The sequence below is a fragment of the Caretta caretta genome, chromosome 1 (genome assembly GCF_965140235.1).
Source record: "Caretta caretta isolate rCarCar2 chromosome 1, rCarCar1.hap1, whole genome shotgun sequence".
Lineage (NCBI taxonomy): Eukaryota > Metazoa > Chordata > Testudines > Cheloniidae > Caretta > Caretta caretta.
This window is the reverse complement of record NC_134206.1, coordinates 276,834,043-276,852,959: the sequence shown is the minus strand read 5'-3', so window position 1 is coordinate 276,852,959 and position 18,917 is coordinate 276,834,043. Positions and strand designations below refer to the sequence as shown.

At 42.9% G+C, this 18,917-nt stretch overlaps 1 protein-coding gene across 3 annotated transcripts in view; it reads right to left on the bottom strand.

Annotated features, from left to right (window-relative positions):
- RASSF9 (Ras association domain family member 9) overlaps nt 1-16,354 on the bottom strand; it is a 47,085-nt gene extending 30,731 nt beyond the window's left edge. Inside the window, exon 1 of one of the 3 annotated variants that reach the window (XM_075124307.1) lies at nt 16,269-16,354. In XM_075124307.1, the coding sequence (XP_074980408.1) occupies nt 16,269-16,300 (32 nt within the window). In that variant the 5' untranslated portion in view covers nt 16,301-16,354. Of the gene's footprint in view, nt 1-1,940; nt 2,120-2,661; nt 3,068-16,268 lie in introns of those variants that run through there. The other 2 variants (XM_048835667.2, XM_048835668.2) reach the window with 2 other exon arrangements.
- Between the last annotated feature and the right edge of the window lie 2,563 nt (nt 16,355-18,917).

Sequence of the window (18,917 nt, the reverse complement as noted above, 5' to 3'; positions counted from 1 at the left end):
TGCCTGGTCTAAAAATAAACAATTTGTGAAATTAGATGGCATGCTAGATCTATGAGGTAGTTGAGTTTGCTCTGAAAAATCAAGGGGACCGGCCTCGATGAATGAGAAAATATGATTGAATCTTTCTTGGTATGAAGTGGGCAAGGAATTCTGGAGTGATGGATATGGTAGCGACAGAGCCAGCAATTTTCAAAAGTACCTATGTGACTTACGAGCCTAAGACTCAGTTTCAAAAGTAATTTAAGGCCAGATGTTAAAGGCATTTAGGCGCCTAATTCATTCAAGGTGATTTAAACATCTAGATGCTATTGAAAATTCTCCTAGGTACCTATCTTCATCTTTTAAAATATGGCCCATAGGCACTTAGGAGCCTTAGTCTCATTGAAAGTCAATTGGGCTAAGATTCCTAAGTTATGTAGATGCTTTTGGAAATTGTAGCCTATGCTAGCTCTGCCCAGATGCACTGTTTATCCTGCTCTAACCACCGGATAACACTGCCTCCCAATGTCAAGCTTGAATGGCACTTTCAGTTCAGTGTAAGGTTTGAAATAAGCTGGCAAAGATGGCAGAACCCATTTACCATCTCTACGAGCTAACCTTGAATTCTCAAGTACAAATCTGTTCTAAGAGAGAAGTTTAAACATATACACTTAGGTTCCACTGTTTGAAAATGCAGTTAGGGAAGTTTTTAAAAGAACCACTTCTCTCCCCTACCCCAACCCTTATTATACATGGGCAGGACTTCTACATCCCCTCCTCCTCCCCCTCATCTTCCATTAAAACACCTGTACCAGTCAGAATTGATATGCCCTTTTCAGAGAGAAACTGGAAGTAAAAAAAAAAGCTTGTCTCAAGTTTTTGGAGATTCCCCTCAGCTTTTCATTGTAATTCACACTAAAACGCTTTCTATATTGACCTTCATTCTGTAAAAAATGGACATAATTAGCATAAGGGGTGTATTTTAAATCAGAAAGAGATTCACAGCTGAATGAAAGGGAGGGGTATTTCTGGGTATATGTATTTATTCAGCTAATTGATTTCAATATAATACAATTCTTTTTTTTTTTAAGTATAAGAAAAATACAGTAATTTTATATACATTTAGTTTGGTCTAAAATAATATATCAACCTTTCCAGAAGGTCGAAATTCCCTTATGAAAAATACTAATTATAGTCCTGTTCCCATACACTTTTGTGGGCAGTATCCCATGCTATTAGTGATTCTAAAATAATATACTATTGTTAATGAAGGCCCTAGCTGAAGGAGTGATTTGCTTTCATTAATTTGTTGAATTAATAATTCACTAAAATGTATGCACAATCTCAGTATAAATCTTTGGCATAACCCTGCATGGAAACAATGAACAAAAAAGAAAAAAAAAATCCATAAACTTACTTCAGATAAAGTTAGGAAACCACAAATACAGTCACATTTTGGGCCCAATCCTGCCCACTAGGAAGGGATCAGGATCACTATGAACGAAATTCCAAATGCAGGAGAACATGAAGTAAAGATAACCACAGAGATTTTCACAGCCGGCGTTTTAGTGACCGAGTTATGCATGGCATTAGCTAGACCTGTAGAGTCATTAGCAACTCGAGACTGAAATAGCATGTGCTCTCCATGAAAACTTGCATTTAAAACTTTAGTGCCATATTAGCACTTAAAATAATTACATAATTCCATACCGTGCAAGCTTAGTTCCCCTTCCAGTCTATGCAGATGGCATGTAGAAGCAAGTCTGATTCGGGGGGCGCGCCAAAATCAACCTGTATGCTTAGAACTCGCAGCAGCGAACCTGAGCTGATCAGAAACAGTTTTCTTAGCAAAAAGAGGGTCCCAAATTCAGGGCGCGGGAGAGGGACACTAAAAGCCGCTCAATTCTCCACGTACCAGATTCGAGTCACCATGCTACCCCCCGTCCCCACCCCAAACTTACAGTTAAAGGGACGTGCTAAGAAACGGGAGGGATCCTTGGAAGTTTTCAGGACCCAGTTCCTACATCCAGGCAAACTTCGGAAAAAGCTGGTGTGGGGGGAGGACCCCACAGCAGAGCCTGAAAGTCGATGCAGCAACACACCGCTTTCAAATAACCCACTCAACTCCCACTGGTTCTGAACTTCCAGCAGCAAGAAGCAAGCCCTGGTGCGGGAGAGGGGCCGGATACTTTTTTTTTTTCCAGCCTTGATTAGAGGCGCTCTAACCCTGGCTGCAATGAGCTACCACCACGCATGGCAGCGTTAACATCCGGATTTCAATCATTCCTTTGCACTCCTATTAATCTGCAGCCTGCTACAAACGAGGTGCCCGAGATTTTAAACCACCTGGCTGGCCTGGGAGCACTGAGGGCCCCCAAGGCTAGGGAATCTGTTAAATTAGAGCTTGCCCTTCCTATTGAAAGTGTTGGCCGGGATTTAAACTAGGCATCGGGTGTGAAATATGCACAGATCGGAGTAAGGAGACGCAGCCCTTCTGCCACACGCGGATCAATAGCCCTCCAACACGTTAAACTGACTCACGAGCCTTTAGGAAAGTTTCTAAGTCACAGTTTCGGGGGGAGGGTGTCAACTTTTCCCAGCAACGTGCACTCCCCCGAGAAGTTACCTGACTGCAAAACGACACATCCAGTGCCCCAGCGCGCCCACACACTCACTCTTTACCTGCTTTTGTGCCTGGTCTTTAATAGATTCCTTCCAAAGGGAGCCATAGCCACTCCAGCGGCCGAAGCACGACATCAACGCGTCCAAAACCAAGGCTGGGGTGTTCTTCCCCCCCGCTCACCTCCTCCAGCTTGTTAGTAGTCACCGAGCGTAGCGATGAGCTGGAAGTTGTGCAATTTGCTAACTCTGAACTACTGGTTTGTTGTTGTTGCTGCACCTTTGGAGTCCTGCCCAGCTGCAATCTTCAAGGAGGCGTTTATGAGCAGGAAAAGGGAAAAAAAAAACCAGCAACCCACTTTCTATTGTGATGTGAAGTTATTTGCAGAACCTGCTAAACTTTCAGCCTTGCCAGCCGCTAAGGCACCAATCAGCAAAGGGAAACGGCGATTTGACTCCAGGAGGGAGCGAGGCAAGGACGCCCAACAGAAGGATCCAAACTTTCTCCACCAAGTTCCAGCCACTTAAGGGCAAGTCGAGCAGCTAAACAGGAGCCTTAATGAAGGGCAGACAGTAGTTATTCCATCAGTTCTAGTGCATAATAATAACCTGCCTTACAAATCAACCTGTAGCTGCTTCTCATGTCAGGGTGACAAAGTAGGTCACAGCTACCTCTCTGGCCCCTCTGTACTTTCAGGTAAACATTGGACACTTTGCTAGGTGCATATAAACCTTTAGAGACTTTGATCTGCAAACCTCACTCAACAGCCACCTGTGGCTTCATAACACTTCCCAAGAGGGCCTGAATTTCAGAAGTGCTGAGAACCCCCAATTTTAGCTGAAACCAGGGAGAACTGTAGGTGCTCAGCACCTTTGAAAATCGGGCCATAAAAGGGGGCTGTTAGGAAGGGAGAGTGGCCAGAAGAATAGAAAGGGACAATGCAATACCGCACTGACCTCCAACATAGTGTAGCTTTTTGGCTGAAAGAAAAGGAGGACTTGTGGCACCTTAGAGACGAACCAATTTATTTGAGCATGAGCTTTCGTGAGCTACAGCTCACTTCATCGGATGCATCTCACGAAAGCTCATGCTCAAATAAATTGGTTCGTCTCTAAGGTGCCACAAGTCCTCCTTTTCTTTCTGCAGATACAGACTAATACGGCTGTTACTCTGAAACCTGTCTTTTTGGCTGACTTTGTTAAAGGGGAAATAAGCATGTGTTAAAGTTGTTGTTTGTTCCAAAAACCTGGGCACTAATGCGTAAAGAGGATTAGTAATAAAGCTGTGAAAGAGGAAACATGGGTCCTATTGACTTCAATGGGCTTTGGCTGGGGATTACAGTGCAGAAAGGCAAATCCATTAAAGCAGAAAGCAGTATAAATAGGGAACTGATGGTGGAGGGTACTGGAGGCAGGGGAGAATGAACCTTTGCCCTGTAGCTTGTACAGTTATTTGCACCATTACTGAGTAGGTGTAAAATGTTTCCATTCTGAGTTCATTGCATTTTACACTCACTTTATAGTACTGCAAAGGACTATACCAAGCTGTAGGTGTAGTGGTTAATCAGGCATCCTGAATTTAGCCCTGTCCCACCTCTGCTGGTGTCTGTATTAAACAAGAGGAGTAATCAGGTAGGGTGATGGGTTTATCTAGAAGGGGCTTTGTCATTTTTGACATTGGAATAAAATATTCCCTTTCCCTACTAAGAGATAGTCACATCAGCCTGCAATAAACAAAGCTAGAGCCCATTCCATGGTTTACCTATTACTGGCAGCCCTGGGAATGCCTCACATACTTTCAGTTCAATCCCAGGTCTGTAAACTCCCTGAGCTGTGACTACAAAGAGAGGAACTGGAGTCACAGCTTGTTTGGGTGGGTAAAATTAACACACACACACACACAGGAAAAAAATCCCTCAGATTCCTGAGGCTGCTGCCAAGAGAAGTTTCATGAAGCAGGATCTACTCTGGGTATTAGGTGCCTGATCCAAAACCCACTGAAATCAATGGGAGTCTTTACACTGACTTTGGGTCCGGACTGATATGCCGTAGGTGGGGATTTCCTCACCTTTAAATGGTGACAAATATTTTCCAAATCCCCTGAGATGTTTACAAGAGAGTCTTGGCACAGAACTACTATTCCACTGCTGAGAATTTCTCAGAGTAAAATAGGTATTAAAATAAAGGGTTTTTCCCTCCCTCTTTCCCTTGTTGGCAAAGGTAACATTAAATAACTTTATCTGCTGTATATTGCAATGTGAAGCATTCTAATATTGCTCACTTACTTTTCTCCTCATTACAAAGATAAATGGGAATTGGGAAACATCTACAGCTGTTCTTACACTTCCAAATTAATCAGCAGTCACCTCACAGTATCAATTGATTGTAACTATTAAAGTATGATGTGATGTAGTGGCCTACTTGTTCCTTTTTTACCTGCAATTGCCAGATAAACTTAATCAAATGGATGGGCCTCAGGAAACTTAATGCTGTTATGCAAATAAATCACAAAGCAGATTTTAAAATAAATTTTCAGGGTAAATTTTATATACCTACACTTCATTGTGAAAACCTCTAAAGTTTCCATTTTCATTTTAATGGCATGAATTTGAGGAAAGACTCCTGCAATAACAACTGTACATTTCCATCCAAGTTTGAAATAACAGACCTTACCCTTTGCACACTTTCTGAAATGAGATTGAAAATATTTGTCTTGTTTACTTTAGAGAGGAGGCAAGTAAGAGGGGTCATGATAGGTATACAAAGTACCAGATGAGATGGGAGTTTCAATTGCCTATTTCTAAAATGCAAGAAGAGGAAACATACAATGAAACTGAAAGGAAACAAATTTCAAACTGATAAAAAGAAATAGTTTTCTCACACAATGTACAATTAACCCATGGAACTCATTGTCACAAGATATCACTGAAGACAAAATGCTTAGCAAGATTTTTTTTTTAATAGAAATTTATATCAACAAAAATAATACCTATCGGGGATTCTCACAAGAAAATTTTTGGTGGCCTCAGAGTATAGCCACCAACTCTTGCTGGCGGCCTATCTGACAGTTTTTCTTAAAATACTTAATTATCTTTAGGAAAAAACAAATAAATATGCACATATACATGTCCAAATCATTGTAATTTATTTATGTAGAGTTTTTTGCAGACTCAATAATAAAAATAATGGACAGTTGTCTCTATTCTTTACTGCACCTAAACAGACTAGAAACACAAATAAGGTGCTTTGTATGTTTTGCTTTTTTTGTTAATTTTTTTTTTAGACTTGCTAGCTAGTAAGTCTGCTACTGTGAAAAGTGATATTTGTATATTTGTTAATATCACTTTTCACAGCAGACTTACTCATCCACAGCAAGCTGGGGGACAAACAAAATGCTGGATGGGGAGGTGGGTTAGGAGGCAGGAGAGCCAGGGGTGATGGGGGACTGGAGGAGGCAGTGGTGGTCGAGTGATGGGGGAAGGTGGGAGTGAGATGCTGGAGCCTGGGGTCCGGCTGTACAGCTGGGCATTGGAGGAGGCAGCAGGGGCCAGGGGCAGCGTAGGGAGGGGTGATCCTGTGGCCGGAGTCTGAAGTCCTGCTTCGGGTGGTCCAGGGACACGCAGCTCCCTTTGGCCGGGAACGATGTACTGGGAGCCACGAACTGGGAGCCACGGGCGGCCATGCTTACGGATGGTCAATGTAAACAAACTGTCTCATGGCCCACCAGCGGATTATCCTGACAGGCAGCGTGCGGCCCACGGGCCGCAGGTTGCCCACCACTGGCTTAGGATATTAAAGGTAAAAAATTCAAAAGCACCCAAATCATTTAGGAGCCTCTCGTGGAACATTAATGGGACTTAGGCCTGGTCTACACTACAATAAAAAACTTTTCAGCTGCTCCTGTACTTCATAACCTTTCTGTCATCGAATGCATGAGATAGAATCATAGAATATCAGGGTTGGAAGGGACCTCAGGAGGTCATCTAGTCCAACCTCCTGCTCAAAGCAGGACCAATCCCCAATTTTTGCCCCATCCCTAAATGGCCTCCTCAAGGATTCAACTCACAACCCTGGGTTTAGCAGACCAATCCTCAAACCACTGAGCTATCCCTCAAAACTGATGCTAGTGTTAATTACTTTTCAGAGTAGTAGCTCATTCTAAAGCCCAATTACTGATGAATAAACTGCTTTTTATGAATAACGCAGCAATAAGTAATTTGAACAGACCATCTCATCATCTGTTTTCATTAGTGCAGCCACTTATTGTCATTTCAATATCGGTATAACTATGTTGCTCAGAGTGTGAAAAATCCACACCCCTGAGCAACGGAGTTATACCAACCTAACCCGCAGTGTAGACAGTGCTATGCCGATGGAAGAGCTTCTCCCTTTGTATCAACTCTAGCAGAGGTTGATTAAATTACACCTAAGGAAGAAGAGTATTTGTGGCACCTTAGAGACTAACACATTTATTTGAGCATAAGCTTTCGTGGACTAAAACCCACTTCATTGGATGCATGCAGTGGAAAATACAATAGGAAGATATATATATACACAGAGAACCAAACACCTACAAGATCTCTATCAAGCGTTCTTACAACTACAATACCCACCTGGTGATGTGAAGAAACAGATTGACAGAGCCAGAAGAGTACCCAGAAGTTACCCACTACAGGACAGGCCCAACAAAGAAAATAACAGAACGCCACTAGCCATCACCTTCAACTAAAACCTCTCCAGCGCATCAAGGATCTACAAGCTATTCTGAAGGATGATCCCTCACTCTCACCGAACTTGGGAGACAGGCCCGTCCTTGCTTAGGAACAGCCCCCCAACTTGAAGCAAATACTCACCAGCGACCACACACCCACAACAAAAACACTAACCCAGGAACTTATCCTTGCAACAAAGCGCGTTGCCAACTCTGTCCACATTCAGGGGACACCATCATAGGACCTAATCACATCAGCCACACTATCAGAGGCTCATTCACCTGCACATCTAACAATGTGATATGTGCCAGCAATGCCCCTCTGCCATGTACATTGGCTACGTAAAAGAATAAATGGATACAAATCAGACATCAAGAATTATAACATGTAAAAACCAGTTGGAGAACACTTCAATCTCCCTGGTCGCTCGATTACACACCTAAAAGTCACAATACTACCACATAAAAACTTCAAAAACAGACTCCAAGGAGAAACTGCTGAATTGGAATTAATTTTCAAACTGGACACCATTAAATTAGGCTTGAATAAAGACTGGGAGTGGATGGGTCATTACACAAAGTAAAACTATTTCCCCATGCTTATTTTCCCTCCTACTGTTACTCACAGCTTCTTGTTGGAAATGGGCCATCCTGATTATCAATACAAAAGGGTTTTTTTTTTCCTCCTGCTGATAATAGCTCACCTTAACTGATCGCTCTCATTATAGTGGGTATGGCAACACCCATTTTTTCATTTTCTCTGTGTATATATGTATCTTCCTACTCTATTTTCCACTGCATGCATCTGATGAAGTGGGTTTTAGTCCATGAAAGCTGAAGCTCAAATACATTTGTTAGTCTCTAAGGTGCCACAAGTACGCCTCGTTCTTTTTGCTGATACAGACTAACACGGCTACCACTCTGAAACCTAAGGAAGAAGCTCCCCTATTGGTTTAGTGGTGTCTTCATTGAAGCACTCTAGCAGCACAGCTGCATCACTACAGTGTTTTAAGTGTAGCCATGCCCTTAGTTTTTGGGTATATTTTCAAAAGTGTCTAAGGGCATGGCTACATTTGCAGATGTAGAGCGCTTTGAGTTAAACCCACCTTCGGAGAGCTCAGTAGGGAAAGCGCTGCAGTCTGTCCACAATGACAGCTGCAAGCGCACTGGCGTGGCCACATTTGCGGCACTTGCAGCGGCATTGGGAGCGGTGCATAATGGGCAGCTATCCCACAGAGCACCTCTTCCCATTCTGGTGCTGTGGCTTGTGGGAAGGGGGAGGGGAACGCGGGGCAGTTTGGGTCCTGTCCCAATGCCCCGTGATGCATCGGTTTGAATCCCAGCAATCCCTCTGCTTCCGTCCACATTTGGCACCATCTTTCAACGTTTTTTGTACTGCGCGCTCCGTCTTCCCTTTCAGTCTGCAGGAATGGAGACCAAACTGCTGAGGAGTATGCTGATGAGTCTTTCCAGTACGTCACGTTTGGCAGTCGAGTTATTCCTTATGATCCAAAGTGACAGTGAGGGCTCCGATGACGATATTGACTCGAGTAACACATATATCACGAGTTTGCTTGTGGCATTCACGGACATGCTCACCACTGTGGAACGCTGCTTTTGGGCTTGGGAAACAAGCACTGAGTGGTGGGATCACATCGTCTTGCAAGTCTGGGATGACAAGCAGTGGCTGCAGAACTTTCGGATGAGAAAAGCCACTTTCATGGGACTGTGTGAGGCGCTCGCCCCCACCCTGTGGAGCAAGGACACGAAATTGAGAGCGGCCCTGATGGTGGAGAGCTGCCCTAGTGCTCCTCATGCTGCTGGCAGATCCTCCTTTCACTGTCCCGCCACTCCTGCACTTTATGATTTTCATTACTGCATTACTTCATGCAACATGTCTTCCTTGCTTCTACATGGCCTCTTTCTGATTCTTTGGAGTCTTTCGGCCGGTGATAACACGGACAGCTGAGATCTCAAGGTTACATCTGTAAAGGCAAAATGCAACACTTAACAGAGGCAGCATTGTTCACACCAGACAGAGCAATGATTCCCCCGTACTTAAGGGGAAGCACAGTCTACACAATAGCATAATTTGCCCAGCCCAAAGCGAGTGCATATAACCCACGGGAGCAAAAAAATGATGAGTAAGCACAGGGTCAGGCATGACTGATTGTTTCATGGCTGTCCTGTCCTCTGGATTTCTATGCCTTGGGGAGAGCCAACAGCAGCAGGGGGCCCCTATACTGAACACTGTCCCCACATTTTCCACAGGAGTTCGTCCTGGAAGATATCTCGCTGCTAAGGGTGACCTGGGAAGCAAGGGAGTGTCTTCTACTACAATGCGGCTTCCACCCTGGCCCATATGCAGCTTGCTTGTGTGCAGCAATGGTCCCCCCACCCCTCATGGCACAGTGGCGCGGAGAAGTTAGCCTTACTGGGACAAGGACCACAGTAGCTCTCCTGAGAAACCTGCGCAAGCTCATTGGCCAAGTTCTGGATGAGACCTTTGAAGTGATCACTGAGGCCGATTACCACAATGTGAGAGAGCACCGCAATGCCCTATTCTGCATCTAGGCATGCATGCAGCCCTAACCCTCCCCACCCCAATAGCCTGCACCCCAACTTCCTTCCCAAAATAAAAGCCACTTACCGGGAACCTCCTCTGGTGTTTGTCCTTCCCCAAGCACCGGCTGCCATGACTGGCTACCTTCCTCCTGGTCTGAGAACAGCTCCTGGCTGCATGCATCTGGGGATTCCAGGCTGTCTTCCTCTGCCTCAGCACTCTCGCTCCCACTTTGCTGCTCCTCCTCCTCCTCCTGTCTTGTTGAATCGGGCTCTGAGGTGTCCATGGTGGTACTCGGAGTGGAGGTGGGGTCGCCCCCAAATATTGCGTCCAGCTCTTTGTAGAAACAGCAGGTCGCAGGGGCAGCACTGGAGCGGCTGTTTGCATCATGGACTTTGTGGTAGGCATTCCGCAGCTCCTTCACTTTAATCCTGCACTGCAGAGCATCCCGGTCATGGCCCCTTTCCATCATGTCCCTTGATATCTGCCTGAAGGTATCGTAATTCCTATGGCTGGAGAGCAGCTGGGTCTGGACAGCTTCCTCCCCCCAAACATTGATGAGGTCCAGCACCTCAACACTGCGCCATACTGGGGCTTGCCTGGTGCGTGGAGGCATGGTCACCTGGACAGATGCGCTGAGAGCACTCCACGCCTGGCTGAGCAAACAGGAAGAGGATTTTCAAAATTCCCAGAGAATTTAAAGGGCAGGTCTGACAGTTGGTCACCTGAGGGCAGGGCAGTAGAGTTCAAAGTGATGACCAGAGTGGCTAGAACAGGCATTGTGGGACACTTCTGGAGGCTGATCAGAGCGCATTAACAGACCAGGTGCACACTGGCGCCGTGGCGCTCCAGCCAGGGTGCACAAAACGTTATTTCACTCGCCGAGGTGGAGTACCAGGAGCGCTCTAGCCGCAGAGTCAGAGCGCTCTATGTGCCTTGCCAGTGTGGATGGGTAGTGAGCTAGTGCACCCGGGGCTCTTTTAATTAGCTGTAACTCTCAAGTATAGCCAAGCCCTAAGTCACCAGAGCCTAACTAGACTAGACAAATCACTAGCAAATATGCTGCAGGGATCAATCCTTCACTGTCAAGAAGATGGACTAGATATGACCTATTGAGTCTTGTCAATCTCTAATTTATGTGTCTGAGTTGTATGTGGTGCTACATAATTTGCTTTATCCTCTTCCTAAGGCCAGATGTTCCATCTGAGAAATCCACTTGCCAGGTATTATGAGAGACAGAAATGCCCTTGGCTGTGCTGTTATCAACTGACCTTGAAACTTTTAGAACGGTAGAGTCAAAACACTACTGTCGGTTTCACTGCACTGGAGGTCAGATTTTCTAATTTATTTACAGTCATTCACTTGTATATTAAGGCCCTGATCCTTCACTCCTTGCTCAGGCAACACCCCCATTAGCTTCAATTAAAAGGATGCAGGAATACACTCTGCACGTGAATTTATTTCTGTCCAGGTATTATATCATATGGAGATTCCTGTTGAGGAATCTCTTTTAATTTTATGTAAAGTGAAGTGAGAGATGGATATAGTAACTGTTTCAATGCAGCATTGTCTTGCTTTGTGCCTATAAAGAGGCTTAGGATTTAATGTATTTTATGATGCATTAGTTTCCTGTTTATAAGGAAATTCTGTTTGTGAGATGGTACTGATCAAGTGGAAGGCAACTCACCACTCTGAAATCAGTTGAGCCCTATGCAATTTAAATTGAACAGTTACAATATAACTCAATGAAAATATGAGCCTCTGCCTGACATACTTTTAGGTGCATTCAGTACACTGAATTTTAATGCATTGTCAGTTCAGACCTCATCTTACTCCAGAAGTTTCTTAGTGCAATCAACAGCCACAACTCAGCCCTAATTGTTTCATTCAGCAGTTCACTTTATAAAGCTTTTCTAGTTTGTGGACAGAATTGTCCATTTCCTCAAGATGCATTGAAAATCTTATGCAATTTTCATCTTATCTATAGCTGATCTAATAGGACAAAACCATGTAAATATTTTCACAAGTAAGTAAGACAAATGTTAATCATGCCACTTAGTGCAAGACTGGAAGGAGCTCAGATATTGCAATGATTAGGACTATATAGGACTGGATATAATCCAATTTGCTGTTATTCATTGGGTCGTATTATTCATTCAAATAGAACTGGTTGCAAAGATTTGAAAACGTTATTTTCTCTTTCAGCTAAAAAAAAAAATAGTGGCAGCACAGATTATTGATCAAATCATTAGACAGCATGTGGACAGCCGCCAGTTTATTTAGGAAAATGTTTGCAAATCACACCATCTTCACAGATTTGGCAAGAATAATGTATTGCCTGAAAATTTTTACCAGAGGTGCACTATTCATTATTGACTAATAGTTATTGGTTATTCTTTTGTGTTAAAATACAACAACAACAAAAAGAAACTTTTATCCTAGTCATGAGTAGAAAATGCTATATAAATTAGATGAGTAATCACCTACCATAAATACTGAAAGTTAATAGTGTGTGAACACTTGTTCATAGAAGCTATTTAGTGAATACTTATAAATAACAAAAAGACAAGGTGAGTGATGTAATCTTTTATTGGACCAGTTTCTGTTGGTGAGAAAGACAAGCTTTCAAGCTTACACAGAGCTCTTCTTCTTCTCTCTCACCAACAGAAGTTGGTCCAATAAAAGCTATTGCCTCACCTACCTTGTTGCTCTAATACCTTGGGACCAATGTGACTACACCACTGCATATATGAATAACACACTCAGAGAAATCCAGCTCAATTTGCAAATGGTTCACAAACAGAAGAAAGGCCAGAATTCTTCATATAGAGTGTTCATAATAAATAATTCAGCCAATGCTTATCTGGACAACATCATCACACTCACAAATGTTATTTATTTGAATATTGCCATTTCCTATTTTAAAGTGTGCTCCAGTTCTGCAAACACATATATCTACTCTTCATTTTAAGCATTTGAGTAGTCCTAATTAAATGCATGGGACTACTCCTGTGTTTAGAATTAAGAATGTGTGCAAGTGTTTTCAGGACTGGGCCTATATTGTGATTAGAACACGGGAATGTGGGAGTCAGGAGCCTTCCTTCACTCTATTCTTCTATACTTCACCACCGACATGCCACATTACTTTTGACAATTCACTTGCAGTCTGATACTGCACCCACCATGGTCAATCAATTTCTTTTACCAGTGTAGCTTGTTTCACTCAAGTGGATGGGGGTGGAATAAACTATCCAGGTAAAAGATTTGCTGATATAAACTCTGTCCACACTAGGAGTGCTTTGCCAGTATAGTATACTGGTATTCCTATGCTGGTAAAGTGTTCCTCATGTAGACATGGCCTTGATTAATTGATGTTTGTAAAACATTGAAATCTTTCATTGAAAGGTTGTATGTAAATACAAAGTATGATTATTATTATTATGAAAAACAATATGCTTTCATTTCTGTGTCCATTGGGTTTCTACTTAAGTTATCTATGTTGCAAATTATTGTTTTCTCATATTTGCTGTTGTGACATGTCTTCTTATTACCATATTGTCTGTACTGTAATGGTTGCTTTTTAATCCCTAAGGATTTTCTTGAATGCTGTACATTCATTCATGGATAGACACTGAATCCGTGGGTGAGCCAGGGCTGGGGAAAAAATGGTGGTGCTGAGCACCCACCGGCAGCTCTCCATGATCAGCACCTCCCGCTTCCGCCAGTGCCTCCTGCCCACTGGCTGCCCCACCAATGAGTGCCTCCCCCACCCTCCCAGCGCCTCCTGCCTGCCATGATCAGCTGTTCCACGGCGTGCAGGAGGTGCTGGTAGCAGAAGGGGAGGAGCGAGGGTGGGAAGAGGCGGGGCCTTGGGGGAAGGGGTGGAGTGGGGCCAGGGCCTGGGCCGGAGCCAGGGGCATGCACCCCTGGCACATTAGAAAATTGGTGCCTCTGCATGCACGTCTCACCATACAGATGTGCAGTGCACATCATTTCTTAGGTAAAAAGGTTTTAGGTAAAAGGCTTGGAAGTTTCTGGGTGGGCATAGAACCTATTTGGAGTGTCATGATATGTTCGCATAATGATGGTGACACAACTCTGTTAATTCTTACTTTGCATACTCAAAGAACTCCTGAGCATACGGTAGGATGCATATCTAGCTATTAGTCTTAACAGTGATTTTCAAATGCAGTAGTGCCAACCCCAAATGTTCAAAAATATTGAGTCCGTTTCACCAAAAATCATGAGATTGGCTTTAGAATCATGAGATTATGTAAAAGAATAGATTTGGGGTTCTTTTTATTTGCCTTCTATTTTTGAGCCTGTAGGGTGCACTGGGGTCACATTTTGGAGCTTTCTCCACAGCCATGGGGGCTAGAAACTTACTTTTTCTTTAAGGATGAAGCCTGAAATCATGACCTAGCCACTTGACACCAGGAGCTGAGGCTTTAAGGAAACCAGTAATTATCGTGACAAAATCATGAGCATTGTCAACGCTGCAAATGATAGAACCATACATGTCCAAATCAAGCTCATTCCTTATGCAACCGGAATTTAAATAAAACTTGTATTTCTGCCTGATGTTGGAAAAGGAATAGAAAGAAGAATGGGCATGAAAAAGAGCTATTAAATTAAGTAAAGGAAAATGTGTAAATAAATTAAATTAGTGGTTCCCAAGTTTATCCATCCTGTGGCCCCATGTTACAATAAAAAGTTTTGGGAGCCCCCTCTCATAAATTTTGGGACTCTCCATATAGATAACCATAAAGAAAGGGGCATGACTGAAGCCCCTGAAACAGGAAGACCATCCCTAGTTGAGAACATATTGGTCTGTCAAAGCTGAAGATCTCAGCATAATCTTACTGATCTGAAAACATTTATTTCCAGCAATAAAGACATGCTGCACTTCTATTGTGCACAGATGAAATATTCCTTAGTATTTTTAGCTCAAAAATCTTTCCACAGCTCTCTGATGTTTAAATAACTAGCAGAAGTGAAATTGTCTCTCAAATACAAAGAAAATAACAGCACAATTATCTGAGAGACTTAGGACGGTAGAAGGAGAGACAAAGTATAATGTATTCAAAACTTTCACAGTGTGCCCTCCAGTTCCTCCTGAAGTGATACAATTTAACCAATGCCATATGAGACAGCTCATGTTACCTACAATTATCATATGTGAGGGGAAACTGAGGCATATCTACATGCATGTCTGAATATCATGAGAAAGAGTGGAATTCACTCGACTGAATTCAGGCAGATTTCATTTCTCCTTCTCAAGAACTGTAGACAATCATTCTCATCAGTTCAGTCGAACAACAATTTAAGCGTTCTGTTAAAGCAACAGTTTCTCACTCTGGAACTGTTTCAGTTTACCAAACAATATCAAAGCATGACCTGTCACGGTTGGGGAGGAGTGGGGAATGTATGTATATACTATAGTATATGGCAAAGAGATTATCCACTCCTCCTCCCCCCCCTCACATATATACATATATTCGGTACTGATATCATCTAATTACATTTCAATAAAAAACAGTGCATGTTTTAGTGGCTGTATCATGGATACTGGAGGCAACTGAAAGGTAAAATCACTGAGGTTATTTTGGAAAATATGTAATTACTGGTGTGGAAGAAATGCAGTCCTGAATGGGCACTTCTCTAGGAAACTCTGAGATGGAAGCAAAACAAAATAGGTGAATTTTTCCAACCAGTGAATCAAGGGTGCCAACCTTCCCCTCCCTCTCTACCCCCCCCCAAAAAAAACCCCAAACAACCCTGAAAACACTTAATTGTCCTTTACCGACACTCTGAACTCACATTTTACAACATTTGTTTGATGTCTGAGTGAAGGACACCTCCATGTGGAGATCTCACCCCTTCTATCCAGAAAGGGGCTCTGCTGCCTCAGTGGGACCATTCTCTCTTCCTCCAGACCCAGGAGAGCTTTCTCAGTGCAGACCAGGGTCCACAATGGGGGAGGGGCAGGAGGCTGAGCAGAACAGTGGCATGGAAGGGGCTGGTGGGAAGGGAACAGCCATCATCTTCTGTTCAGACCCATGGACCATAACCAGAGAAGGGTTACACAGATGTGATTCAATTGAAGTCACAATGCCCCCAAGTTTGAGGGGAGGCCTTGCTCCCACTTCTGTGGGGGGAAGGGTAACTCCTCTATGAAATTCAGGATTCCACACTTTCCTTATAGCACCTGCAGAGCATGGTTCCAAAACAATGTCATAGGACACTGTCAAACAGATAATATAAAAGTAAACCTGCTTTAATGGGATGAATGCAGCTGGGTGCATTTCTCCCCTTATTTTGCATCTGTCTAATTATTTCTGCTCCCTGGGTAGAAGTCTTTACCAATTATTTGATACTTATTCTCCTCTCATTTACCTGTAGCTTCTGCTATTCTCACTCCAGGGCATTTAGCAGTTTGCTTCTCTTCTCTGTAGCTACTAACCCCATCATCTTTGGTGTCATCCACAGAATTGATTGCAGCTGTATTTACAGATACAAAAGACAAAGCAGATACACAGTGTGAATAGAGGTTAGTTTGTTCTTTTATTGGACTACATCTAATAGGAAGAACCACTGTTTGATTACCTGCAGCTGCTTTTTGCCACTGTGAAAGAAGGTGGTGTGTGGGCCTGAGAGTGCTGTGCAGACGACAGTCTGAATGCTACTAAGATATGATAGGATCCCCACCCTGGCTGACATGTTTGAGGGGCTGTACATATTTTTCCTAGGTCATGAGGGTCAGAGATTTTTTTTTTAAAGGGACCTCCACAAACAAAGTGAACCTTACAGAAAAAGAAACAATTACCTCCTAGAAAGCCTTCCCAGGGCAGATTCTTCTGCAAACGAAAGAAACACTTCCAAATAGGAAATGAAATAGGAATGAAAATAACTGATTTTGAGATTCAGCTATTAGAATGCTTACTATTCCCACTATGCAACATTTTAATGTAACAGTAGGGGAAAGCTGCAGACATAGCAAGAATCTGGAGGAAAGGAAACAAAGGACCAATGGGAAAAGAACAGGTGGCTCAATCTCACTTCGAACAAAATAAAACTACTCCAGGGTTCTGGATCAATGGTTCCTGACCCCAGTACATTTGAAAACGAGATGTCTAGAAGATACAGATGAATATGGAAGGGGGAACATGGAAGCAAAAGAGATTTTGAACTACTTTAGTGTTCATGCCTGATTAGTTGCTAGTAGTGGGATAGAACCAGAGGCAGAACTGAGAAAGGTTACAGCATAACAGAACCCTAAATTATTCCCTGGGGATTTACAATCAAGAGAGAACCAGGATAAAAACTAGATCACATCCTTTAGTGGCAGTAAAACTGACAATCACTGACTCACTGGGGGACCCCCCCCCATCACTGTACATTACAGTTGTGCAAGAATATGGGAATTATATTGTTGGAGAAACCCATGTCAGAGAGGAGACACTATATACGATGCCCATTCACAGAACTTTCTGAAAAGAAATAGCACATCCAGGGAGTAAACTTAGCTAATGATTGGTCTTTATACAGTGTGTATTTGTGATCCTCTGTAACCATAATATGAATGAATAGCACTGACTGTAAAATAGGAAAACTTTATTTAAAAAAAAAAACATTCTTACTTAGTAAGCCAGAATTATAGGAAAGAAAAAGCTTTCAATAATAGGCAAAAGTTTGCGTTAAAGTACCAACAATAATCCAAGAACTAACTCGGGGTGTGTTTCTTCATATTTATACATTTGTGACAACAGTGCTAAAACTTTACAGTGGTGCAAAATGGGAATTCATACAGAAGAAATCTGACCTAAGGCTGATGCTAAAATAATATTAGCCTCTCTCACCCTTCCACTGCTTCAATTATTCTTTACATTTATAGTGATGGTGCTGAGGATAAAAATTATAGGGAAAGCCTGCAAACACAAATGAGAAATACTTCACCAATCCAGTTTGCATACAATATGAATTTCTATTAACTCAGATCAATATACTTCTGAGTTTTCTACAAGGCTCTTAAAGCTTGACTACCAACCGGGAGAGAGTGATTTTTCTCATACTTCCATTGCGCCCCCTAATGGAAGCAACTACACCAGCCAAAAAGAAACACTTCAGCTCCAGTTTAAAGAAAGCAGCTACACAATATATATCACTTGAACCTTGACCCGCCTACATTTGTACTTTCTGTGCGTCGGGGTTTTTTAAAATGTATTTACCGGCAGTTTTTACCCACCTACAATCTGTTCTCATGTGCTCGAGGGTGGGATTGGGGGGAAATCCCTATCAATATTGTACAACACTGGTGCAAATGTAATTTCGATATCATGAGGCTAGTTTTCATTGCCCCCTATAGCACACTTAAACTTTCCTACATTCTATATGTATACTATATAATTTAGGACAGACGAAGTAGCCTAAAGTCTAGCTATTAGTGTATCCTAAATTAAAAAAAAATCTATGGAAAATATACTTAAAAAAACAACAACCACCTTCGATGGCACAAAACATCGGTTCCATATAAATCAATATACATTTTATTCCCTCGCATTGTTTGTTGGGCAGTTAGTAGAATTCGGCAACACATCTACAGAGGGGAAGTATGTACAATGATGATGGGGTGACCTCAGTGGGATACTGGGGTAAGATGTTCGCCCTTTTAATATAGCTCCCTTTCCCAGAGCATCTTTCTTGCATCTTGTACAGTGCATCTCATTGCCAGGTGATCACTCCTTTTTAATGCACCCCCCCACCCTTTATTCCCCATAAAGAACTAAGAACTGCCCTATCTCTCGGGTTGCTGTGTGTATGACAGAGAACAGGTGAGCCGAGCACCGGGTTGCTCTGTATGTAGGAACGTTTCTGAACCGATCTCTGTGTGCGTCAAGGAGTGTGGAGCCGCGCAGCGCAATTAGTGAATCGCGTCAAGTTTCACCCAGAACTGAGTAGCTGGGGGCGGGGGCTGAGGCGGAGGAGGAGAAGGGAGGGTAATTCATTAAGAGACAATCACTCTACTTTTGTGACATCACCCCACTG